Source organism: Suncus etruscus, chromosome 13, assembly GCF_024139225.1.
Source record: "Suncus etruscus isolate mSunEtr1 chromosome 13, mSunEtr1.pri.cur, whole genome shotgun sequence".
Classification (NCBI taxonomy): domain Eukaryota; kingdom Metazoa; phylum Chordata; class Mammalia; order Eulipotyphla; family Soricidae; genus Suncus; species Suncus etruscus.
In genome coordinates this window covers 28,758,199-28,786,035 of record NC_064860.1, presented here as the reverse complement: position 1 = coordinate 28,786,035, position 27,837 = coordinate 28,758,199, and the positions used below count along the sequence as shown (strand labels likewise).

The following is a 27,837-nucleotide window of genomic DNA, read 5'->3' as shown; positions in this document are numbered from 1 at the left end:
GGAAAATAAGACACACACACACACACACACACACACACACACATCTTCACACCTGGAGGTGGGATTAGGTGTTATCAGCACCAATCCAAAGTGCTACATTCAAAGATACATTCAAAGATGATTCCATCCAATGAATAAGTAACATGGTGTATAGTGAATGAAGTATAAACAGATCAATCCTATTAATCCCATAACATCCCACATGTTTCTGATTTTATTTCCTATTTTTTTGGATAGTATTATTATTGTACAATGTCTTGTCTTTTTTTTTAACTTTATTTATTTATTGATTGATTGATTGATTGATTGGGTTTTGGGCCACACCTAGTGGCACTCAGGGTAACTCCTGGCTCTGCACTTAGAAATCACTCCTGGCAGGCTGGGGGACCATATGGGATGCCAGGATTCGAATCAGATCCTTCCCAGATTGGCCACAAGCAAGGCAAATGCCCCTCTGCTGTGCTATCTCTCCAGCTCCTGCAATAAGTCTTTTCGATTTTTATTTCTCCTGTCAGTTCAAATCTACTCTCAACCTTGTTTGTAAATTTTTAAATTTAGTTGCATTTTTTAAGTTCCATCGTTTTTACTGATTCTTTTCTTTGTTTTCTTTTTATTGGTATTACTTACTTAATGTGACATCATCACCTTATTTATTTAATAATAATTTCCATTAGTCCTCTGAATATAATTATAACAGCTACTTTGAAGTATGCTGAAACTGACATCTGGTCACTCTTATTGGCAATTTCTATTACCTGCTTCTCTCCTACTCCCCTCCCCCATGTATAAATTTTACTTTCTTCTTCCTCAGGATGTCTTACAATTTTTTGCTAGAAACTAAAACTTCAAATACTAATAGTAGGGGCTGGAGAGATAGCATGGAGGTAAGGCGTTTGCCTTTCATGCAGGACAGTGGTTCGAATCCCGGCATCCCATATGGTCCCCCAAGCCTGCCAGGAGCGATTTCTGAGTGTGAAGCCAGGAGTAACCCCTGTGTGCTGCCAGGTGTGACCCAAAACCAAACAAACGAACAAAAAATACTAATAGTAATTACTCTTGATACTGTTCTGTGACTTATTATTGCTATTTTCTTATTTAATTCATTCCTGGCTGGCTAAATTATTTTTGATGATGTCAGCTTCCTAATTTATCTCAAAATTTTTATTAATAAGCCAAATTTGGAGTATTGTCTTTAGTCTTAAATTCAAAATTTGAAGAATTATAATAAACCAATGCAAATAGAGTATAAGTTTCTAGGACAGGACAGTTTCCAAAAACAACAGACAAAATAGCTAACAAAATAGAGTATTTTATAGAGGTGAATAAAACTATCCAGCAGAAAAGACTCAGAGTTGTTAACTTTAAAACTCTGAAGTACCCACCCCTCTTGACCCCACCTCTTCCCTCTTCCCCTTTCTCCTCCTCTTTCTTCCTCCACAGCCTCCTCTCCCCTCCTTTCTTCCTCGCTACTCTCCCAACTTCCTCCTCCTTTCCCCTCCTCTTGCTCTCCCCCTCTTTTCTCCTCCCCCTCTTTTCCTCCCTCCTGTTCCTCCCTATGGACTGCCCACCTGGCCCTGCCTACAGGCACTCTGCTTTGACCGCAGCTGTGGGACTCCTGGATCTGCTGGGGTGTGCCCCTCACCTGGGCAGGGTCTGTGGGGCTCTGCTTTCTTGGTGTAGCCCGCCTATTGGTCAGGCAGCTTTACCCCCTACTCCATCCATCACCCCAACGGGGCTACCCTGCTGTGTGGCCCCAGACAAAATACAGTTTTAACAACAACAACAACAACAACAACAACAACAACAACAACAACAGCAAAACTCTGAAGTAATGACTAGAGAAGATCACAGAACATGGACAAACTAGTAAGCATTATAGAGAACAGATCTTAGCTCAAAATATAAGGAAGAATTATTTTTAAAACATGCAATTTAACAACAACATGTGCTACCTTATAAAATAATGAGGTCTCCGATTTTAGGCAGAAGTTTTAGTTCTACAGTATTTCTTGTTTTAGGCAGGAGTAGTGGCTTAGATATCATATTTTAACCCCTCCCCAGACATCACATTTTAGCAATAGCCACACATGAACACCCTAAGTATGGCCTCGAAACTAAAAGAACTATGGCTTTGAATATATCTGTTTTACTTAATGCAAAGCACTTCACACAGCTATAAACATAAAGTATTATACTTTTCATCGCTAGAAAAAATGTATAAAGAAGCCTTCTTAAATGCCTACTAGCAAAGAGTCCTCTGTAGTTCTTATGTTTAAAGCATTTTCCTGAGCCAGAGGGGATAGCTTAAAAGGCTGGATTTGATTCCTAATATACCATGGTTCCACCCAAGCCCTGAGCATCTCTAGGCATTGCTCAAAACCAAGACAAAATTCCTAATTAGTAACATTAGATGATATATTACTATATAAACCACAAGGATAAATGATTATTTTGAACTTCTATATTCTTTCACACAATTGTTTTAAAGGATTGGAATAAAGTGACACATTTTCCAATGTGTCGGAGCTTATAGAACAACTTTTTAGACAAAATATTAAGAACTATAACTCACCAGAAGAAATCTTGCCAGCACCTTTATAGTCAACAGAAAATGCAGGTGTGACTCCATTGGCTGGACCCAGTTCACACTTAGAAATTTGATAAGGGGGCCTCAGCTTGATTTCTGTCTGCATGTCAGACAAATTTATCTTTGTTGAGAGAGATCTGGGATTATTATATCGTTGCTTGGTCCTCTGAATGAAGTTATCTACATAAAATAAAATAATAAATTTCCTTGCAGTCATTTGTTAATTAAACCCTTTGAGTATCTGATATTTATTAACAGTAAATTTTGCAGATAGTTTAATTTGTTATCCAAAATTGTTCAGCTTGTCATGGAATGATCTAATGCTATTTGTATTTAATGGCTAATATATCATGGATATTAGTTTTTCATTCTAGAAGTTAATTATTATTAAATAAGAAATGAATATTATAAGACTATGAGAACATTTGTACTTTTATATCTATTTTAAGGTACTACAGAAACAAAATAGCTTTAACTTTACACCAGTCTTCACTTTTATAGGGACTTCATGTCTGAAAAAAGATTGTCATTTTCACTATTTATAAAGCATTTTTGTTTTTCTCCTATAGCAGGATTCAAGCAAACCAATGCCCATAGGCAAACCTAGCCTACTATCTTTGTAAATAATGTTTTATTAGACTACAAATATGCTCTGGCACATATATTTTTTCTTTTTTTTGTTTATTTTTTTGTTTGTTTGTTTGTTTTTTGGGCCACACCCAGCACTGTTCAGGGGTTACTCCTGGCTGTCTGCTCAGAAATAGCTCCTGGCAGGCACGGGGGACCATATGGGACACCGGGATTCAAACCAACCACCTTTGGTCCTAGATCAGCTGCTTGCAAGGCAAACACCGCTGTGGTCTATTTTCAATATAGCTTTAGCTGCTCTGAACTACAATAGCAAGCTGAATATGATAGAGACCATAGAGTTCTTGTATTTGGCCTCTACACTAGGCAGAACTATGAAAGATTAACACAGAAACACTAGATTATAATCTCTAGTTTATAATCTTCTCATTGCTCTCCAGAATTAATTCTTTTGTTTTGTTTCGTTTTGTTTTTTTGGGCCACACCTGGTGACGCTCAGGGTTTACTCCTGGCTATGCACTCAGAAATTGCTCCTGTCTTGGGGGACCATATGGGGCACCAGGGGATCAAACTTAGGTCCGTCCTGGGTCATACGCTTGCAAGGCAAATGCCTAACCGATGTGCTATTGCTCCAGCCCCCAGAATTAATTCTTGAGATCAATTATCACGATATTCTCACAGATCAAACACAATTTTTTCTAATGGACATCTAAACGAAGGAGTTACTGCAATTTCTAGACTATCAAATGCAAGGTACCGAGTTTTTGTTTTTCACCCTGCCCCCCTCTCCACGAACATTTAATAAAACATCACTTATGACTGGATGGAGATGGGATAATGAAAAGGAAAAATCAAGCCCTTACCAAATTCAATGAAACAGTATGGTCTGACAGCAGTATTTGTCTTCATCATGTTATAAGTAGTAATGAACTCCTTCTGAAGCTCATCCAGGAAAGAGAAGGCCAGAACATTTGGGTAATTTTCAGTGCACAACATCATGTAGCTCACTCCCAAAGAGCTAATAAAACTACAGTGTAAAAAACAATGGGTTTTAGAATTTCAAATTAAAACCACAGTAAATTCATCGCTTCATAATATCGGTTCCACATATCACAAACTGCTGCTACAATACCAATGAAGATATTAGAACTATATGCTACAATAAAAATAATAACAAAATATGTTTCTGTAAGCAGTTCAGAAACTGCAGGCAAAAATAATGTAATGTATCTAAAGAGAGATCCACACTATGACATTTTGAACTTGTCAGATATTTGTCCCTCTGGGTACAAAGCAAGAAAAAATATTAAAATACATAAAGGTTATAGATTACATTAGGTTTACCCTCAAGTTGGTGAAACTTAATCCTGTTAGAATTAAGAACTCTTGGAGCCAGAGAGATAGCATGGAACTAAGGTGTTTGCCTTGCATGCAGAAGGTCGATGGTTCGAATCCTGGCATCCTATATGGTCCCCCGAGCCTGCCAGGAGCGATTTCTTAGCATAGAGCCAGGCAGGAGTAAACCCTGAGTACTGTCAGATGTGACCCAATTAAAAATAAAAGAATTAAGAACTCTTTGAAATTCCTGTGCATGTTGTAATCACTCTCTCCAGAAAAGAAAAAACAAAAAACAAAAACAAAACAAAACAAAAAAAAAAAAACAGCAGAATCTGAAAAACAACTTCAGTGTAGTTGAGAATATTCAGAACCCAGAATCAAATTCTCTATATAGTAATAAATTATCAACAACTCAGGAGAAAAAATATATGAGTTAAAAAAAGAAACAAACAAAAGAGGGAGGAAAAAAGGACTCTAGCAGACTACTGAGTGCCTCCTGGTAAATACAGTGGCAGTTATAGAATTGGAAAGTCAGCACTTTGCAACCCAAACAGGAAAGACTGAATTGAGTAAGCACAATCAATGCTACATCTAGGTGGAAATTTTGATGAGGGGCTGGAAATTTTGCATGGCTTTAATATGTCTTTCATGGATTCCTTATAGTTGGAAGGGCATATATTATACAGCAAAAATGAATGACACCTTGGTCAAATATTCTAATATCACTAATGTACCGTCATGTCCCAAAACTTCAAGTATGATGCCCTTAGAGAGATCTGGGAATGCCACAGTTCAGTCATTTGGCATTTAAAATGTGTAATTATGAATATCAGTATAATCAATAGCATAATATTTACAGAGTAGTATCTTTAAAAACCTTAATGTTAAAAAAAAAACCTTAATGTTGTAAAAAAAAAAAACCTAATTAAATTTCCTAGAACTGAGAGCTGTTAAATAGCAAAATAAAAGCCTATCCCTAGTCTTAGAAAATGTGCTGAATGGTGGCGCTAGAGGTAAGGTGTCTGCCTTGTAAGCACTAGCCAAGGAAGGACTGCAGTTCGATCCCCCGGCGTCCCATAAGGTTCCCCCAAGCCAGGGGCAATTTCTGAGCGCTTAGCCAGGAGTAAACCCTGAGCATCAAATGGGTATGCCCAAAAAAACAAACAAACAAAAAGAAAATGTGCTGAAGTAGTTAGGAATAAATTGGGCTTGATAATTGGTATGCTTTAATTCAGTTTCTCTATATTTATCTATAAGACATAAAATAATAGTGCAGGTGGGATAAAATATAATAAAAGAAGAAACTGCAACAGTATTTATTTGTACTTTCCTTATACAACTTTTCTGTAAATTATAAATATATATAAATTATTTCTAAATAGCAACAAAATTAAAAACAAAAAATCTACAGTATTAGATTTTTTTCTATAAAATAACCCAAACCTAGAAAAAGTGCATTCCCAAATGAAATTTTCTTAAAAAAAAAAAAAAAGAACAAAAAACTGTCATTGTAAAAACTCTGACACAAATAGAATATATGACATAGCAACTAGAGAACAAGACAATTGATGATTGTCTAGGAGTTATTTCATTATCCTCTGATAATATGATAAAGCTTCTAGAATCATATTTTGTTACAATAAGGTTTTGCCAAACTTCCATATAAATAACAGAATAAACCACAGGCATCTGACATATATCCTACTTGATTAATTTGCTTGCACAAAATTCAACTGAAGAATATATAAAATGAAGGAAATCCTGCTTTTCAAATTGTTTAGCATCTTTAGAGAATCTTTATTTTACTATAATTTACTTGATATTCTATGAAAAACCTAAAAAGAATTTTATATTATTATAGCTTCTCACAGTATTTTGGCCTTTGATATTCTACCTTTTTGGGGGGAGAGGGCATACCTGATGGCACTCAGGGGTTACTCCTGGCTTTGTGCTCAAGAAATCACTCTTGGCAGGCTCGGGGGACCATATGGGATGCTGGAGACTAAGCCTGGGTCAAGGCCCTACCGCTGTGCTATCACTCTGGCCCCATGGTGTTCTATCTTTGAAATGCAAAGTTAGTTTTCTAAAAGTACATGTAAGTTTTACCTTTACTACCAAAAGACTCAGGCTTTTTAATTATCACTTGGGACAGACTAAGAGATTTCCACCATCTCATTGACACTTACACCTACAATATATTTGGAGTCATATAAGCTATCCTAACATCACTATATAAATGTCAGTGTGTATATACTTTAGCCCAGTGGTTTTTCAGCCTTTTCACACCTGCTGACCAGCACCAATATCTGAACCAGCAATTGAAAGTTCCTGCTTTATTTAGCTTGCCTCTTTAGACAGATTTAACTCACATTTTATATATAATCTGGCACTAGCCCTTCTACCAGAGGATTACTAGCAATAGTAACAGGTTCCATTTTCTATACCACTTAAACATATATGAAGTCTTTTATAAAGTACTTCACCTATTATTTCCTTTGTTTCCCTCCACTGCACACTCATAGACTTAAACATGCCTTTCCAGGATCTGAAGTGTCTAGAACAGATAGAAAGCTAGTAGAAATTTAAATTCCAGGGAGAGAGAATTATCTCTTCCATCATATACTTAAGAAGTTAATTCCATCACATATCCACAACAAGTGATTCCTAAAGCCAACAAAATTAGTAAGTAAAGAAGGTAAATTCTGGTATCTAACTTTATATATAAATTGTGAAAGAAATTTACACATCAACAAACACTGATGAGTATCAGGAAAATTCTGGTCTGCTGCATCAAACTAGCTATTTACTCCACAGCAAATAAAAAAAGCACAGCAAATAAAACCAGTATTCGGGACTGGTGCTGATGTCAAAGACAATGTCCCTGCTGCCATACACTTGTAACACATAACTGTAAAAGCAGCTAAAACAAAGGCATGTAAGCCAGATAAAGAAGCAAACTATACTGTGCAGCAAGGCAAATGACAAAGTATACAGCCAAGTATAAGTTGCAACAGTACCAATTAGCACTTGCATTACATATCCAGCTGTACAAATATACACAGAAAACCTGTTCCTCCTTTGTAGGCACTTAACCCAGTGAATGACTTTCCTAGGGGAAGTCAAGTTCTCCAGTATAAGAGTCATCTTTCATCTATTTAATGCTATGTATAGTGTTCAAAATAAAACCTTCACACTGACTTACATTCTCTAAAAAATAGTGTTGAGGCTTACTCTTCAAGCCGGTTTTCTACCTTGAATATATTTAAATATTGCTTGCTGGGGCTGGAGAGAGAGCACAACAGTGGGCGTTTGTCTTGCACACAGCCAACACAGAATGGACCCCGGTTTGATTGCTGGCATCCAAAGTCTGTCAGAGGCAATTTCTGAGTGCAGAGCCAGGAATGACCCCTGAGCATCATCAGGTGTGAGCAAAAAAAAAAAAAAAAAAGCAAAACAAAAATCTTGCTTGCTTGTCTTTGTTTCTTTGCTTGCTATTTCCATTCAAGAGAAACCTGTGTTCCTTCTTGAATACATATTTCCTTTATTTCTCTTCTCACATCTTTTTTCTTTTATTGAATCGCCATGAAGTACACAGTTACAAAGTTGTTGATGACTGATTTTCAGTTACACACTCTTCCAACACCCTCCCTTCACCAGTGTACATTTCCAGCCAACAATGCCTCCAGTTTCTATCCCACCTCCTCAACCAAACCCAGGCTGCCTCTATGGCAAACATTCCTTTCCCTTTCTCTCCCTCTCTGTCTCTCTTCCTCTCTCCCTTCCTTCCTCCCCCCTTTTTTCCTTTTAGGCACGGTTTCACATATTTCTAAGTAAGTTTTCTTTCAATAAAAACTACTTTATTTTAATAAAAAAAACAAAATGTTTAAACTTTTATAGAAGACTTTATTTAAAACTAGAAAAAATTGTATTACACTCCAAAGAATAATTTCCAAATGATCTACCCTTTATGGATTAATTCATCACGAGTTTCTGCAGTAAGAAGATTCAACATTTAGGGCCCGGAGAGATAGCACGGCGGTGTTTGCCTTGCAAGCAGCCGATCCAGGACCAAAGGTGGTTGGTTCGAATCCTGGTGTCCCATATGGTCCCCCGTGCCTGCCAGGAGCTATTTCTGAGTAGACAGCCAGGAGTAACCCCTGAGCACCGCCGGGTGTGGCCCAAAAACCAAAAAAAAAAATAAAATTAAAAAAAAGAAGATTCAACATTTAAAAACATAGGTAGAGAGTATATGACATAACCATAAAAGAGGGGAGAGATGCATGACATTCAACCCCTTAGAAAATAATATGATAATAAATGATATGACTGGAATGAAGGAAGAGATAACAGAAACTTTGCCATGGAAGGCAGGGAGCAAGGATGTAAGTTTGACATTTAAAAGCAAATATTCCTTATAGATTATTATCAACAAATATACTTAATAGGAAACAGGGTGAAAACAAAACCCTGGCATCAGTGGTTCAGTAAAAAAATAAAAACCAGAAAGAAAGCTCAGGACAGTGAGTGTATAACATTCTACAAGGAATTTCATACTTTCTTACACAAAGAACTTCCAATCATTCCTCAATGGTAAAGAGCAAAAATCATTAATTTATCCATGAATAAGGATAGGTCCACTTTATTTACTATATTTAACCTCATTAACTAGTCATATGCAACATGCCAGGTGATACAAATTAAACAGGAAAAACAGGAAGGTGAAGAAGAATCAAATGATTTAAATACCCAAAAGTAAGTTCATTCCCAAAACTTTGGTTAAAACACAGAGAAGCAATAGGGTGTACATTGGATAAGGCTCTTGCCTTGTATACAGTCAATAGAAGTTCAATCCCTAGCACATATGCAGTCCCCTGAAAATCACCAGGAACATAGTCTGGTGTGGACCAAAAATGAAAACAAAACCCACAGAAGTAAAATGTATCTTCAATATCCTTCAATTCTTTTTTTCTGCTAAGTTACACTATCTATTGATTTAGACTTTACTTTAGGTGTAACACTTTCATATTCAATAGAATGAAGATCCTGACTTTTCTAGATAATGGTAACAAGTAAGTTCTAGTTTGCCTAATGCTTATAGTCCAGAAGTTTATTGCACTTAACACTCGTCTTCTCACAGAAACTATTAGAAGTAAAAAAAACCTAAGGCATGATTTAGACTTTACTTTAGGTGTAACACTTTCATATTCAATAGAATGAAGATCCTGACTTTTCTAGATAATGGTAACAAGTAAGTTCTAGTTTGCCTAATGCTTATAGTCCAGAAGTTTATTGCACTTAACACTCGTCTTCTCACAGAAACTATTAGAAGTAAAAAAAACCTAAGGCATTCGCCTTGCACGTGGCAAACTTAAGTTGAATACTGGGCACCCCAAGCTCTGCCAAGAGTGATCCCTGAGTGTGGAGCCAGGAATAAGTACTGAACACTGCTGGGTATACCCCATCCCCCATCAAACAAAAATACACACACAGAAAAAGGGATGTATGCTCATAGGTCATAGTTAGTTCATAAAAAAGGCAGTCAACATATACAGCAGTGAAAAGCAAAATTATCTCATCTCAATAAACAGTAAAAAAAAACACATAGTAACATGATTCTAAGTATTGAAAACAAAATAGTAAAAGAGGATATAACTTTCCCTAAAGAGATTTTGGGCTGCATTACCCTATAACATATCGACCAAACCTCACCTCCAAAGAGATAATACTTTCACTAATTTTAGACTTTGTGCTTATTCTGTATTCAGACTTCATGCATTTTCCTCCATTATTTCTCAACTGAGAAAAGAAGGGAGAGGCATTTTGTAATTCTTTTCCCTGGGTAATTTCACCATAAAAATTTAGAGGGTTTGAGAGATAGTTCAGAGGCTAAAGTGCTTGTCTTGCACAGAGCCAACCCAGGTTTGATTTCCCAGCATCTACGTGGTTTCCCAAGCACCATCACAAGTCATTCTTGAATGCAGAGCCAAATGTGATCCCTAAAAACTATTGGATGTGGCCCCTAAACCAAACCAAACCAAAATAAATAAATAAATAAATAAACCTGTTCACAGTGATCTGTGAAGAATAAAAGATCATTACACAATGAAACAGTGAGGAAGATAGGGGAGGGAAGTTATAAGCTGGGTTTTGAGGAAAAGAGAAGCATTTAGAAACATGGTACAGGCAGTCTAAGAGCAGATTGGTGTCAGTTTAAGACTGTGCTACCAGGCTATTATTACAAATCTGTGATTTTCACCCGGAAATTAGGAAATTGGTTAGAAAAAAAAAGGTGGTAGATAAGATTTTAAAATAAACTAGGTAACACATAAATTCTGCTTTAGAAACAAACTAATGAGACATCTAAACACTGATAATATATATATTATATATATATACATATACATATATTGATATATATATACATATACATATATTGCTTTCTTATCAGGAACTAAAACTTCTCTGCCTAACCTTCTTTAAAACTTGGTTACAAAGGGGCCAGAGAGATAGCATGGAGGTAAGGCATTTGCCTTCCATGCAGAATAATGAGTGGTTCAAATCTCAGTATCCCATATGGTCCCCCGATGCTAGGAGCTATTTCTAAGTATAGAGTCAGGAGTAATGCCTGAGCACTGCCAGTTGTGACCCAAAAACAAACGAACAAAAAAAAAAAAAAAAACGTGGTTACAAAAATAATATGCAGGGAGCCAGAGTGACTGCACAGTGGTAGGGCATTTGGTTTGCACACTGCCAACCCAAGACAGATCTGTGTTCAATTCCTGGCATTCCTATATGGTCCTGAGTCTGCCAGTAGCAATTTCTGATTGCAGAATCAGGAGTAACCCCTGAGTGCTCCCTGGGTATGGCCCCAAAACCAAAATATAATAATTATAATAATAATATGCACAAGGCCTAAAGGAATAGTTCAAGAGGTAAAGCACTTGTCTTGTATGTGTAGTTAACCTGATTAAATTCCTAACATTACATATGTTCTCCTGAACAATGCCAGGAGATACCAAACAAAACAAAAATAACAAGCATAAAGGCTTGTTAATAAATAGCAAGCATAGGAGCTGAAGAAATAGCATGGAAGTAGGGCATTTGCCTTGCACACAGAAGGATGGTGATTTGAATCCTGGCATCCCATATTGTTCGCTGAGCCTGGCAGGAGCGATTTCTGAACATAGAGCCAGGAGTAACCCCTGGGTATGACCCAAAACCAAAAACACACAAAAAAAATAAATAACAAGCATATGAGGCTATGAAAATCATGTATTCAATTTATTCCTTTAAATATTTATTCTTGGATCAGACCAAGTGAGACAGCTACTGGTTTATCCCACTCCTAAACTCACAAAATTATGTTTTACTTCATGACATTTTCTTATACTAAAGAATATTATAATAAAACCATAAAAAGCTTAGTTATGACTACTAGGAGAATGCTATCCAAATACTGTTCCTCTCTATATGTATCAGATCACAGTAATTGAAAAGCAATGTTTTTATTTAGTAAATACCCCATAGTTCTGTTAGTGATCTAAGGAAGATCAGAGTAATATTAGTAGCCACATTTGACAAATCAACTAAATAGTTTGTATCTCCAATAATATATAACGTATTATTTTCCTATGTTATTGTTGTTGTTTTGGTGACAGGGGGACCTTTAAGCCACTCCTGGAGATATTCAAGGGCTATTTCTAAATCTGTGCTCAAGTGAACATATGTGGTGCCAATGATTCAAACCAGGGTCACAACCACAGCAGCTACATGCAAAAGGCAAGTGACTATCCTGTGCTATCTCTGGCCCCTAACACCATCTAATTTTTTCCTTAATACAATTTTCTTATGTCTATACATGATTGTGTGTGTGTGTGTGTGTGTGTGTATGTACAAAGACTTCACATCTTTTATAAAATAAAATGAAGTACAAAATCTAGAGTGCACAACAATGGGACAACATTTTACTACATTCTGTTTTACTTTTAAAAGAAGATAGATGGCAAAGGAATTTTAAAAAACATGCAAAATAAAAATTTTAAGTGCAGATATTTGCCAGAATAAAAAGGTATTCAAGCCAATCTTTTACAATACTGACATCTGTCTATAGCACTAAACAAAGAAACTCAGGTCACCATAAAAAAAATGACTTTCATATAATAAATTTCAAGATTTTTCTCTAAAACATTGAAATAGGTTAATATTCAGTTTCAGGTATATTTTAATTATATTTTCTACTTAAAATATCAGAAAACCCAATTAAAGATAACAACGTATTATCTTTTTATTACCCAAGTGATCCAAGTAATTGGACGGACACTCTCTGAGGTTTTATTTTAAGTCTCTCAAGCTCAGCAGGCATTCTACCATCACAGTTTCAATGTTAGGCAGTTAATTCCAAAATCTCTATATCTCAACTGACTGAATTGCCTTTCCCAATATCAATTAAAATACTCAAAATAGACCTTTGTTATCTCCACCTTTCTCATCTCGCTTAAGTGATCTTTTCCAAAGACTTCATTCTGTCTAATTCCACTGATTTAGTAATCTTTGATCCTTCCTCTCTCATCTCCAGTATTCCATTTTATCATATTAACTATTTGGGGTTTTGTTTTATTTGGGGAGGGTCATATCTGTTTTTGTTGTTGTTGTTGTTTTGGGGCCATATCTGAGCCATATATGAGACTCAGGGGTTATTCCTGGCATCTGCATTCAGGAATTACTCCTAGCAGTGCTCAGGAGACCAGGAATTGAACCCTGTTGGCTGCATGTAACTGTCTTAACTGCTATCCTCTCTCCAGCCCTGTGTTTCTTATTTTGTAGTGTCTTTTTTTCTTTTTTATTTGTATTTATATCTTATCAGTCCAGTTCCTAATTATAAGTTGACCTGCTCTCCTTAGCCTTTCCAATTTCCTAGAATCCATTATCTTAGCGATGCTTCTATTTATCAGTTCACTTCCCTCAATCCTGTGGTTACAAGTGTCTATATAACCTACTATAATATTCCTCAATCTGAATTTTCAGAAAAATTCATGATCTGGCCCCATATTAAATATTTACATTTTCCATGACTATCCATAAATCACAATTCACCTTGACTATCTCACCACAACAATCTACTATGTGGAATTCCAATCTTTTTATTTAAGTAAAAGGAAGCTCAAGTGGTACTCAGGAGGCACAGGGGTCCCACTGGTGATTCTTAGCTAAGTGATGTAGTGATTCAATGTTCGCCCAAGCCATGCCAGTGATATGAGGAGCCTCCAGGACAACATCCAACAGTGCTTGGGGGAGCATGTGGTGCAAAGAATCAAACCCAAGTCCAACATCTGCATGTGCTAATCCTTATTGCAGTGCTATTTCCCAGTGTTATCTCCCAGCCCCTAACTCCCATGAGACTTGAAATGTCCTCTTCTCATGGCCTTAGTAAAAATCTTACTGATTCTTTAGAACAAGTCTCGTGTCTCATTTCATTAATGAACTCCTCTTCTTTTTTCTGCAGGGATCTTATTCTTATCTAACTCTCTATAGCATTCACAATAGGTATCAAACAACTTGAGTTCGATGTTCTCTAATTTAGTTCCTATATTTGTTCTCCAAGATGGTTTTAATTACAAAGTTTAAGCTGATGCACCAAACCAAAATTTCCACACTTGCCCTTTACCAAACTTCAGACTTTAACATCCAGCAACCTGTCTAGAAATGTCTCTTGGTTTTCTAATGGTTATCTCCAACTTTAGCATGTACAAAAAGAACTTAATTTTTGCCACTAGGGGAAACATCCCCAAGTCTCATGCATTTCATATCCAACCATTATTCATTCCTTTCATTCCTCAGGCCCAATACTGAAAGATAATTCTGGATTCTCCTCCCTACATCCCATTTCCCATTCGGATTAAAGAAAAAATTCAGGGGCCGGCGAGGTGGCGCTAGAGGTAAGGTGTCTGCCTTGCAAGCACTAGCCAAGGAAGGACCGAGGTTCGATCCCCCCGGGGTCCCATATGGTTCCCCTAAGCCAGGGGCAATTTCTGAGGGCTTAGCCAGGAGTAACCCCTGAGCATCAAACGTGTGTGGCCCAAAAAACAAAAAACCAAAACAAATTCAGTCTATATCCAGCCACTTCTCATTATTATCTCTGTTCTAGTTATAACTATCACTTCTGAGTTTCTCTTTGTCTCCCAAATGATATACTTCCACTTTATCCCTTTAAGTCCATTTTTCATAGAATAGCCATATTTACTTAAAACCCAGTCTTGCTAGGTAATCTATAGTTTAAAATTCTCTAATGGCTTCCTATTCCACCAAACTCAAACCAAATTCCTAGAAGCCCAACATAATTTGCCCCTTTGCTACTTGTTTTATTGCTTCTATACCTTTGCTTCTCTTTTTACACTCCTTGATCTTTTTGCACTAGCTGTTACCTTTGACTTGCTCTTCGTCCTTAGCATCCTTCATATGACCACCTTCTTTCTCATTTTTTAGGTCTCTGCTCAAATGTCACCTCAGAGAGGCTCCTGACACCATCAACCCACTGCCCAGTTTCAGTCTTTATATACAATAGTGATGATTGCTAATACCTTCATTAGAATATAAAGTTTTAAGTTCTTTGGGAGTAGGTAACATATTAGATTTTTTTGTCTAGTTTTGGGGCCACACCTGGTGACACTCAGGAGTTACTCCTGGCTATGAGCTCAGAAATCGCTCCTAGCTTGGGGGACCTTATGGGAAGCTGGAGATCAAACTGAGGTCTGTCCTGTGTCAGCTGGGTGTAAGGCAAACGCCCTATCGCTGCACTATCGCTCCGGCCCCTAGATTTTATTGATTTCCATTACTGTTTGCCTGAGCATGTGAAAAACACCAATAAAAATCTATGCATAACTTTACAGACGTATAAAATTTTCAGGAGACTGATATAAACATAGAAAAGCTGCAAAAATAATAACACAACTTAGCAAATGTTCAGAAACATGATTCTTAGCTTAAGATTTCCTAAGCAAATACTAATTTCCATTGCTACCACATTAACTTCATTAAGACTGCAATCACTAAGTAAGCGATTCTAATAAACAAATTAAAGTCTTACTTAATGTTATACTGTCCAGATTTTAGTGTACATCTATCAGGAAGTTGAGCGAGTTTCCTTGAGAGCATTTTAAAATACTTTCTGCACTCCTGCATGCCGGTGCCTTGATCATAGTCAGTAGAGGCAGAAAGTGGCAGTCCATCTCTAACACGAATGACGGAAGCAGACAAAATCATAGACATTTCAACCAAAAGAGAAGACCTAAAATAAAATGAACAATTAGGATTAGATTTAAAAAAATTAAAGCCAAAGCGTATACATAGTAAAAAAAAAAAAAAAAAAAAAAAAGTCGGCCCGCCCGCCCCGACCGCGAGAACGGCTCCCTTCCTCCGGCTGGGGTCTCCTAGCCCCCGGCAGGGTAAGGAGGCTCCGCCCACCCGCCCCAACCGCGCGAACAGTTCCCTTCCTCCGGCTGGAGTCCCCTAGCCCCCGGCAGGGTAAGGAAGCTCCGCCCGCCCGCCCTGACCGCGCAAACGGCTCCCTTCCTCCGGCTGGGGTCTCCTAGCCCCCGGCAGGGTAAGGAAGCTCCGCCCGCCCGCCCTGACCGCGCGAACGGCTCCCTTCCTCCGGCTGGGGTCTCCTAGCCCCTGGCAGGGTAAGGAGGCTCCGCCCGCCCGCCCCGACCGCGCGAACGGTTCCCTTCCTCCGGCTGGGGTCTCCTAGCCCCCGGCAGGGTAAGGAAGCTCCGCCCGCCCGCCCCGACCACGCGAACGGCTCCCTTCCTCCGGCTGGGGTTCCCGTGTCCCCGGGAAGGTAGGGAAGGTCCGCCCACCCACTCCGACCCCGCGAACGGCTGCACTGCTCCTGCTGGGGCTCCTTTGCCCACGGGAAGGTAGGGAAGTTCCACACAGCCACGCGGACAGCGTGAAAGAGCCCCGCCCCCCGTCGAGAATCTCCTGCCTCCCAGAAATAGCTGGCAACAATAAGGCAAAGCAACGAATCAGACCACAGAAAGAGCACAAGAGGAGCCAAACCGCAACAAGCCCACCCAACAGTACCACTAGATCCACCCTCAGGGAGGGGACCCATTCCCACCCCACAGGGGATCAAAACAGGCTGAAATTGGAAGAAACAGCACTCTAAAGCACAGCAATAAACACAAGGAAATATGGGTAAATCAAAGAGAACCCTAAGATCTGAAGATACGGAGACAAACCTTTACAAGTTTCCAAGTCCGCCAAAACACACAGATCTGTGGGAAAGCGACCTAAAAGCAGCAATGAGGAAGGAAACGCAAGAACTAATTAAAGAAATGAGAGAAACTTTAGCTACCGAGTATAAAACATCTATGGTGGAACAAATCACCCAAATTAAAGAAGAAATGTTAAAGAGTATGAGAGAGTCCATACAAAAAGAAGTGAAGGAATTAACAGACAAAGTAACAAGCCTTACTAGCAGAAACACAGAGTTGGAGAAACACATCGAAGAACTCGAAGGAAAACTGCAAACAAAAAATGACCAAGAAACCAACAAAGAAATAAAAGGCAAAGCACTGGAAGGAAAAGTCCAGTACCTAATGAACAAGGACAAAAGAAACAATCTAAGAATCGTGGGTATACCAGAAGGGGAGGAAATAGGGAAAGGAGAAGAACAAGTAGTCAGAGAGATAATAGCAGAGAACTTCCCCACCCTTTGGAATGAAACTTCAGGGCAAATCCAGGAAATCAAGAGAGTTCCTAGTAAAATAGATCCTAATCAACCTACACCAAGACATATAGTAATCCAAATGGCAAAAAACAAAGAGAAAGAGGAACTTCTTAAGGCAATAAGAGAGAAAAAAAACCTCAAGTACAAAGGTAGGGACATAAGAATCAAACTAGATCTCCCAATCGAAATAATCCAAGCAAGGAGACAGTGGAATGACATATTTAAACGACTGAATGAAAGAAACTTCCAACCTAGAGTCCAATATCCGGCAAAATTATCATTCATATGGGAGAACAGACTGAAAACATTTTCAAACAAGACCGAACTAGAGCTATTTGTCCAAACAAAGCCGATCCTAAACGACCTACTCAGAGATGAATTACACAATCCAAACCCCCGATTGTAACAAAAGCCACCCTACACAACACAACTACACAACAGTCCTCTCTCTCAATAATCTCCCTAAATGTTAATGGACTAAACTCTCCAATTAAAAGACACATAGTAGAGAACTGGATTAGGAAAAATAAACCGGACTTCTGCTGTCTACAAGAAACACACCTACAGCTACAGGATAAGCATAGGCTAAGAATCAAAGGATGGAAAGTAATTATTCAGGCCAATGGAAAACAAAAAAGAGCAGGGACAGCCATTCTCATATCAGACCAAATTACATTCAACCTCAAGAAAGTGGTCAGAGACAAAGAGGGTCACTACTTACTGATCAGGGGAACATTAGATCAAGAAACACTAACCCTGGTCAATATCTATGCACCTAATGTAGAATCAGCAAAATATGTGAGGCAACTACTGGCAAACCTGGAGAAGCACATGAAGGGAAATGTGATAATAGCAGGGGACCTCAACACTCCACTATCACCACTGGACAGATCCACCAAACAGAAAAATAGCAAAGAAATAAGAGCTCTGAATGAAAAATTAGAAGATTTAGGGCTAATAGACTTATATAGAGCCCTCCACCCCCAGAAAGCAGAATACACATTCTTCTCAAGCCCACATGGAACCTTCTCCAGAATAGACCATGTTTTAGGATACAAAGCCAACCTATATAAGACCACAAAGGTAAGGATCATTAGAAGTACCCTCTCAGATCACTATGCAACAGAGCTCAAAATCGATGTCAAGAAGAAGCAATGGAGAAAAACTAATACCTGGAGATTAAACAACATGCTGCTCAACAACAGCTGGGTCAAAGAACAACTCAAGGAAGAAATAAAAAGATTCCTTGAGACAAATGACAATGAAGAGACAACATGTCAAAATTTATGGGACACAGCAAAAGCAGTAATTAGGGGGAAACTCATAGCAATACAGGCCTATATCAAGAAACAGGAAAATAACAAAACCAACAGTTTAAAAGATCACCTCAAAGAATTGGAACAACAGCAACAGAGAAATCCAACCACATCCAGAAGGCAAGAAATAATAAAAACTAGAGCAGAAATAAACAACATAGAAACTAAGAAAACAATACCAAAAAATCAATGAGACCAGGAGTTGGTTTTTCGAAAAAATAAACAAGATAGACAAACCATTGGCAAAACTCACCAAAAAAAAGAGAGAAAACACCCAAATCAGTAGGATCACAAATGAAAGGGGAGATATTGCAACAGAACCCCAAGAAATACAACATATCATGAGATCATATTATGAACATCTATACTCAACTAGGCTAGAGAACCCAGTAGAAATCGATAGATTCTTGGAAAAACACCCTCTTCCAAGACTGGAAAAGGAAGATCTAGAGATCCTAAATAGATCAATCACCTCAGAGGAAATTGAAGATATAATTAAAAAACTCCCTAAGAACAAAAGCCCAGGCCCAGATGGATTTACAGGTGAATTCTATCAAACATTTCAAGAAGAGTTACTACCACTTTTCCATAGGCTCTTCCAAACCATAGAAAAAACAGGAATCCTCCCCAACTCCTTTTATGAGGCTAATATCACACTCATTCCCAAAGAAGGCAAAGACACTACCAAAAAAGAAAACTACAGACCAATCTCACTAATGAACATAGATGCAAAGATACTCAATAAAATCTTAGCAAACCGAATCCAGCACTTCATCAAGAAAATCATACATCACGATCAAGTGGGATTCATTCCAGGAATGCAAGGTTGGTTTAACATACGCAAATCAATCAACATTATACACCACATCAACAACATGAAAGACAAAAACCACATGATCATATCAATCGATGCAGAGAAGGCGTTTGACAAAATCCAACATCCTTTCATGTTAAAGACACTCAGCAAAATAGGACTAGAAGGAACATTCCTCAAGATAGTTACAGCTATATATGAAAAGCCTACAGCCAACATTATACTCAATGGTGAGAAACTAGAAGCATTCCCACTAAGATCAGGAACTAGGCAAGGCTGTCCACTCTCTCCACTCTTATTCAATATAACCTTAGAAGTCCTAGCAATAGCAATCCGACAAGAGAAGGAAATCAAAGGAATTCAAATTGGGAAAGAGGAACACAAGCTATCTCTATTTGCCGATGATATGATGATATACATCGAAAACCCTAAAGAGTCCGCAGTAAAACTCCTAGAAACAATTAACCAATACAGCAAAGTGGCTGGTTACAAGGTCAATACACAAAAGACAGTAGCGTTTCTATATACAAACAATGAAGCTGAGGAGAGAGAGATTAAAAATACAATTCCATTTAAGATAGTATCAAAAAATATCAAGTATCTAGGAATCAACCTTACAAGAGAAGTGAAAGACCTATACCAGGGAAACTTCAAAATACTTCAGAAAGAAATTGAAGGCGATCTAATGAAATGGAAGAACATCCCATGCTCATGGATAGGTAGAATTAACATAATCAAAATGACTATCCTACCCGAACTCCTATATAGATTTAATGCAATCCCTATCCAAATCCAGACACAATTCTTCAAAGAATTAGAACAACCATTCACAAAATTCATCTGGAACCACAAAAGACCCAGGATAGCCAAACAAATACTGAAAAACAAGAAGCTGGGAGGCATCTCCTTACCTAACTTGAAACTATATTATAAAGCCATAGTAATCAAAACAGCATGGTACTGGAACAGAGACAGGACCTCAGACCAGTGGGTCAGAACAGAATTCCCAGACATAAACCCCCAGGTATATAGCCAACTAATATTTGATAAAAGAGGCAAGAATCTGAAATGGAACAAAGAAAGCCTATTCAACAAATGGTGTTGGTACAACTGGAAAACCACATGTACGAAAGTGAAAATCAACCCATACCTTACTCCTTATACAAAAATCAACTCAAAATGGATCAAAGACCTTGAAATCAGACCCGAATCCATAAAGTTTATCGAGAATAAAATAGGCAGAACACTTGAAGACCTATATATCAAAAAGGTCTTTGAGAATGGAGCACCAATGGCAAGAACGTTAGCATCAAATATAAACAAATGGGACTACATCAAACTAAAAAGCTTCTGCATGGCAAAAGAAACCCTACTTAACGCAAGAAGACAGCCAACAGAATGGGAAAAAATTTTTTCACTCGACATATCAGATAAAGGGCTGATATCTAGAACATACAAAGCACTCAGAAAGCTGAGCCCCCCAAAACCAAACAAAGCTATAAAAAAATGGGGAGATGAAATGAATAGACACTTCTCTGAGGAAGACAGAAGGATGGCCAACAAACACATCAAAACATGCTCACCTTCACTCATCATCAGGGAGATCCAAATCAAGACAACAATGAGATACCACCTTACACCAGTGAGGATGGCTCACATCAAAAATGACGGAAACAACCTTTGTTGGCGGGGATGCAGTATGAAAGGAACTCTCATCCACTGCTGGTGGGAATGCCCCCTAGTCCAAAACCTATGGAGGAAAGTCTGGAGAGTGCTCAAAGAACTCAGAATCGAGCTGCCATTTGACCCCGCAATTGCTCTCCTAGGCATATACCCACAAGATGGAAGGACATTCATTCCAAAATACGTATGCACCCCACTATTTATCGCAGCACTCAGTATAATAGCCAAATCTTGGAACCAACCTAGATGTCCAACAACAGATGAATGGATCATTAAGATGTGGTACATATACACAATGGAATATTACATGGCAGTTAGAAATGATACAATCACAGACTTTGCAGCAACCTGGATGGACCTAGATCATGTTATGTTAAACGAAGTAAGTCAGAAGACAAAAGATAAACACAGAATGGTAGCACTATTCTGAAACACCTAGAACATATATTTTATACATAACTAATACCTAACAATCATATAACAGGGTTTAACAGGGTAGAAACTCTAAACAATGTAATAGTCAACATATACATGGGAGCAGTGTCCAAAATACATGAAGAAGGAATAATGCAAACTCTTGACTGCACATTATACCACAAAGAAAACAGCAACATAGAGAGGTATGTAATCAGACTCCTACAACAAAGGTCCACAATAATCCCTTAGAGATCGTTAACAGGAACACAAGTATAGAACACCACGGGAAATCACGGAATGCGATGGCAACATACCATAACACTACGTTTTAATCCCTTTACCTTACTATACTTTAAATAACCTCTCAGCTTTTCTGCCCACAGGCGCCCGTAGATACAAAGGGCGGACAAACTAAGACGGCAACTCGGGATACCACACGAGATACCGTACCTTGCTTGCACTATGAGATGGCCACGAGAAAACTCTTTAACATACACTTTATTTCTAGGTTAAACCTTCTTTTAGGAATTGAACCACGTGACCAGTCAGACCACCAAAGCAGTACCTGCGACGTACAGACCTAAACTACAGGCTCTAGCCATCGAACACATTCAGCCAAACCAACATTCCCTTGTTATTCTCTCCTTTCTTCTCACTACTTTATTTTTTTTTATTTTTTCTTCTTTTCTTTTTTCTTTTTCTCTTCTATTCTTCTCTTTACTTTTTTCCCTTTCTCTTCCCCGTTTCTTTCTACGGTATTTTCTCTTTTCTCTACCTTCATACCCCTCCCATATACCTTCCCCTTTCTCCCCCCCCCCCCCCGTGGAAATCCAACTATCCCTTCACCCCTCAAGCCCATCCAGATCTCCCACCATAATAAAACTCTCCACCCTCAGTCCTTAATCTTTTAGGCATCAAGATCGACCTCCTACCCAACGAACCAGTACCCAGCACCCAGGGGAGGGGACACCCAGCCGAAACCACACCTCATCTCCTGCAAGAAAAGACAGCCAACTCCCCTGTGGACTTATGCTGCGAGACCCTCCCTACCAACTCCCCATAACGTGGACTGTTTCTTGAAACCGGACTTAGGTCCAATAGTATCCCCAATGCAAGAACTCTTCCAAGACCTCCCTGCCGCAAATTTTTACCAATCTGAAGAAGGTCAGGGGGTGTAATTGGAAGATGCCTGGGAACCCACACACCACAAGAAAAATCCAAAAGACAAGGGGAAAAACAGTACTTCCAACATAGGCATAAGACCTGTAATACACCACCTCTTTACCTGTTCTCCCCCAATTGTAAAGTAGTCTTTTGCACCACTTTGGTCCTTTAAAAACTTCACTAACTCATTATATTTCCTTTTTTTTTTTTTAATCGTTTTTGGGTATGAGACCTATTTCTGTTATCCACTCTGTCCACCCCAAATACACCAACAATATAATGGAGCACCACTTCCCCCTGCAAAGGCACACTAAATAAAGGGGAAATCTTACATAAAATAAAAAAAATAAAAAAAAAGAGCTCTTACCTACTAGAGATAGGAACTCATAGTTGTTTACAATACAGGGATATCTCCTACCTTGAAAATATGTCATGTGGAACCAACTTAGACCTCAGGTGATCAGATTCCATTCATCCAGCCTTGAACCCTGGTGCCCAGGCATAGAAACGGCACAGCTCTTCACAACAGCTGCAAGAAACAAACTCCATCTGGGATGGCCTCAATACTGCAGGGTCAACAACAAGGGCCAGCGCTAACATGATATCCCGACAATGAAGAAAACGTGAACAACTTGACCTTAGAGCAGTTTAACCTACCTTACCAGCTAACGACAAGACAAAACCAGAAGACGTGGCACCCTTTGGTAGGTCCAAAAGCCAAGATCGTGATTTACAGAGGACTGGCTGCTAGAACCACGACCAGACTGTAAACATCTTGGGACCAATTAAAAAGCCCTAGTCTAGGCTTTGAACTAAGACCGGCACAATAAGCATGATCCCCAGTTCCAAAGGTCCGGCAGAGACAACTGTAACGGAAAGGGGCTTCTGAAAGCACAAAGAAAGACACTATCCTAGATGCCATCCTAGGTTCAGTACAAAGACCAAGATCACCAACCACAGAAGATAGATTCAAATGGCACTGAGGCAACAGAACCTCTAGATTCACAAAGACTGACTTCACCATAAGGCCCACCTCAGGATCTGTACAGATACTGAGACCACTAAACACAGAGCTCTGAATGTATCACCCTGGACAAAGCAGAAGTCTTCCACACACAAAAAAAAAAAAAAACAAAACAAAACAAAAAAAAAACACCACCGGGAGAGTAATGATCCTGAGCAAAGACTAGCACTGATCCCATGACAGTATACTCCAAGGACGGAGAATCCCCATATCTCATAGGGCAAGTGAATTCCGTTTCGAATGACCCCAATATTTACTGTGCCAGGGCAGAGGGAAAAAACAAAAATGCAAAAAGCACAAAACCTTGGATATTTTTTATATACATATACATATTACCTTCATTTATTATTGTTATTATTATTTTTATTTACCTACCTATTTTGGTCGATTTCTCGGTTTGGATGTGATTATTGAAATTGTTGTCCCCAATTATTCTTTTTTTGTTTTTGTTTTTTTTTCTCTTCCTTTCTTTTCTTTCGTTATGTGCTACACCATGTTTCTTATTTCAAGACCACGGCGAGTTTTTTTGGTTTATATGTTTGTTTGTTTTTGTTTGTATTTTTTTTTATCAGTTTTTTGTGGTGCTTATCGATGTAACTGGAGACCTCACTGGATATTTGACACTTCTTTTGGTACTGATGGGGTGTTTCACCTTCTTTTTCTCCTTCATTTCCCAAATCGATGAGGAGAACCCCTAGAAGGATTCTGCCCATTTTTGGGGTATTAGACTCTTACCCCAGTTTACTCATTTTCTCTTTTTCAGGCAAAACCACCCAACTTGAACTGCTAGCCCTGCCCCCACTTAGAGGGGGAAATAAGGGAGGCACCAAGACCAAACTGATGCAAGACTACTAAGTAGTAGGTCAAATACAGAGGGGATCACATATTCTAGCCACCCTGGGGGGGAGGGAAGAGGAAATGGGAGGTAGGACAAAAACGAAGGTGTAGGGAGGACAATTTAGGGATGGGAATCCCCCCTGATTTTATGTAAATATGTACCTAGAATATTATTGTCAACAATATGTAAGCCACTATGATCAAAATAAAAATTATATTAAAAAAAAAGAAAAAAAAAGTCCAAATCACTAATAGTTAAACATAGAACCATTAAAATAAAGATTTTCTCTCTATATAAAATAACATTTGCTTCTTTCTGTATTTTCATTAGTATATGTGGAAGTAAAACTGAAATAAATTTCAATGTCAAAATAATTTGGCAATATTCAAAGAGCTGAAATATTTAAACTTTGACCCCATAGTTAAAAATATAATTCTATCCTGTGAAAATAATCAAATTCCGGCAAAAAAGTTCGATTGAAAGACATTCTATTAGGAAATAATTGAAAACAACCTAATATTAGTAACCCTCTATGAAGGAGTTGGCTAAATAAATCACCGCATACTCATCTGACAAAATATAATGTAGTAACTAAAAATTGTGTTTATTAAAATAAGTTAACAGTGTAACCAAATGTTAGATAAAAAAAAAAATAGGAAAATGAGGGCCCGGAGAGATAGCACAGTGGTGTTTGCCTTGCAAGCAGCCGATCCAGGACCAAAGGTGGTTGGTTCGAATCCCGTTGTCCCATATGGTACCCTGTGCCTGCCAGGAGCTATTTCTGAGCACACAGCCAGGAGTAACCCCTGAGCACCACCGGGTGTGACTCAAAAAAAAAAAAAAATAGGAAAATGAAAACTACAAAAGAAATTTTCCATATGTTCAAAGATAGCAAAAAATGGAGAGGCTAAATGGTGAAAAAGATAGTGGAAGGAAAATTGCCAAAATGAGTGTGTTTGTTGCTAAAACTGGTAAGAAATTACTTATTTTCAATATTTTATAATATTCCACAATAGACATACATGACTTTTATAATCAGAATACCTTTTTTGTTTTTGTTTTTGGCCCATATCCAGTGATGCTCAGGGGTTACTCATGGCTCTGCACTCAGAAATCGCTCCTGGCGGGCCGTAGAGATAGCATGGAGTAGGGCATTTGTCTTGCATGCAGAAGGATAGTGGTTCAAATTCTGGCATCCCATATGGTCCCCTGAGGCTGCCAGGAGCAATTTCTGAGCGTAGAGCCATGAGTAACCCCTGAGCATTGCCGAGTGTGACCCAAAAAAACAAAAACAAAAACAAAAAAATCAGGGATTGAATCCAGGTCCATCCTGAGACAGCCTCATGCAAGACAAATGCCCTACCACTGTGCTATCACTCTAGCCCCAGAAAACCATTTTTATTTATATTTAATCTTAAAATCAGAGAAATACTACTCTCAATCTTTTTACCATAAAGCAATTGATACTGTTCTCTTACTAAATCCCAGTTATGTTTCATAAAAATATATGAAAAGACTTCATAAAAATGATGCTGAGGGGTGTGGTATGTGATGCATGCTGGGAACAGGGGTGGAGGGAAAACACTGGTGGTGGGAATGGCCCTAATTCACTGTCACTGTGTACCTTAAATACAACTATGAACGACTTGTAATTCACATTGGTCACAATAAAAATTATTTTTAAGAGATAGCCTGGAGAAAGGTGTTTGCCTTGCATGCAGAAGGACAGTGGTTCGAATCCCAGCATCACATATGGTCCCCATGCCTGCCAGGAGCGATTTCTGAGCAGAGAGCCAGGAGTAACTCCTGAGCACTGTTGGGTGTGACCCAAAAACAAAACAAAACAAAAATTTATTTTTAAAAAATGATGCTGAAAGAAATAAGGTAAACCATCAAACTTTGGGGCCCGGAGAGATAGCACAGCGGTGTTTGCCTTGCAAGCAGCCGATCCAGGACCAAAGGTGGTTGGTTCAAATCCCGGTGTCCCATATGGTCCCCCGTGCCCGCCAGGAGCTATTTCTGAGCAGACAGCCAGGAGAAACCTCTGAGCACCGCCGGGTGTGGCCCAAAAACCAAAAAAAAAAAAAAAAAACCATCAAACTTTGATTTTGAAAAGTATACACAATTTTTGAACTTTAGCTTGTGAAATATCTTTGAATTTCAAATTGTAAGAAGGCCTCCCCCCAAAAAAAATATTCTGATCCATTGATTATTCAAGATGGTAACTGACAATAGAAATTAACTCAAGTAATAATCCTTATGCATTAAATTTATCCTGCATATCTTTTCACCCAAAGGAACTGCTGAGGAAAAAAATCTTAGGAGAATTATGTGGGTAGATAAAACCTCTTAGACTCATGCATTATCAATCCACTGTACCAGTTGTTAAAAAACCATTTAGAGGGGGCCGGAGAGATAGCATGGAGGTAAGGCATTTGCCTTTTATGCAGAAGGTCATTGGTTCAAATCACAACATCCTATATGGTCCTCCAAGCCTGCCAGGAGTAATCCCTGAGCGCTGCCAGGTGTGACCCAAAAACAAACAAACAAACAAAAAACATTTAGAACTAAGATAATAAGATGCTAGTCTCTATTCTTCAAAAATTAGTGTGGTAATGATGATGAGCCCAAGGTATCATTAAGAAAATCTCTCAAAAATAAACAGAAAAAAATTAATAAACAGGGGTCAGAGCAACAACACAGTGGGTAGGCTGTTTGCTTTGCATGCAGACAACCTGGGACTGACGCAGGTTCTATCTCTGGCATCCCATATGCCCCCGAGTTTGCCAGAAGTGATTTCTGAGTGCAGAGCCAGAAGCAAGCTCTGAGCACTGCAGGATGTGGCCCCGCCAAAAAAAATAAAATAAAATGGAAACAATGGCACAGCAAATAGCAGGTGGAGCATTTGCCTTAAATGAAGTTGACCTAGTTTGAACCCCAGAATCCCTACAGTCCCCAAGTCTGCCAGGAGTAATTTCTGAGCACAGAGCCAGGAGCAACCCCTGAGCCCCACCAACTGTGGCCCTAAAACCCAAAAGATAATAATTAACAAAAAATACCTATATAAGCAAATTTTATATCAACCTTCCAGCAAGATTATTTCATAAATACCTTTTAAGATAAAATCATTCCATATTGGGTTGGCCACTCATTTTTAGCTATTGCCTAAACATTTGTTAAACTCTGTGCCCCTTTTAGAAGTTCTTAATCAAACTGCCGTCCATCCTAGACGAACGCCTTACCACTCCGCACCATAGCTCCGGCCCCTAGAAGTTCTTAATCTTCTGCTATTTACCTATTACAGGTATTTTATTTGGGGGGGGGGGTTGGGGTCACAC

The 27,837-nt window shown here is 38.6% G+C and overlaps 1 protein-coding gene across 1 annotated transcript in view; it reads right to left on the bottom strand.

Annotated features, from left to right (window-relative positions):
* Positions 1–27,837, bottom strand: part of SEC22A (SEC22 homolog A, vesicle trafficking protein) — a 73,191-nt gene that overhangs the window by 40,812 nt on the left and 4,542 nt on the right. Inside the window, exons 2-4 of the mRNA XM_049785929.1 lie at positions 15,597–15,797; positions 4,039–4,202; positions 2,573–2,767 (exon numbers count right to left, since the gene is read on the bottom strand). Coding sequence (XP_049641886.1) covers positions 2,573–2,767; positions 4,039–4,202; positions 15,597–15,778 — 541 coding nt within the window. The 5' untranslated portion in view covers positions 15,779–15,797. The remainder of the gene's footprint in view (positions 1–2,572; positions 2,768–4,038; positions 4,203–15,596; positions 15,798–27,837) is intronic.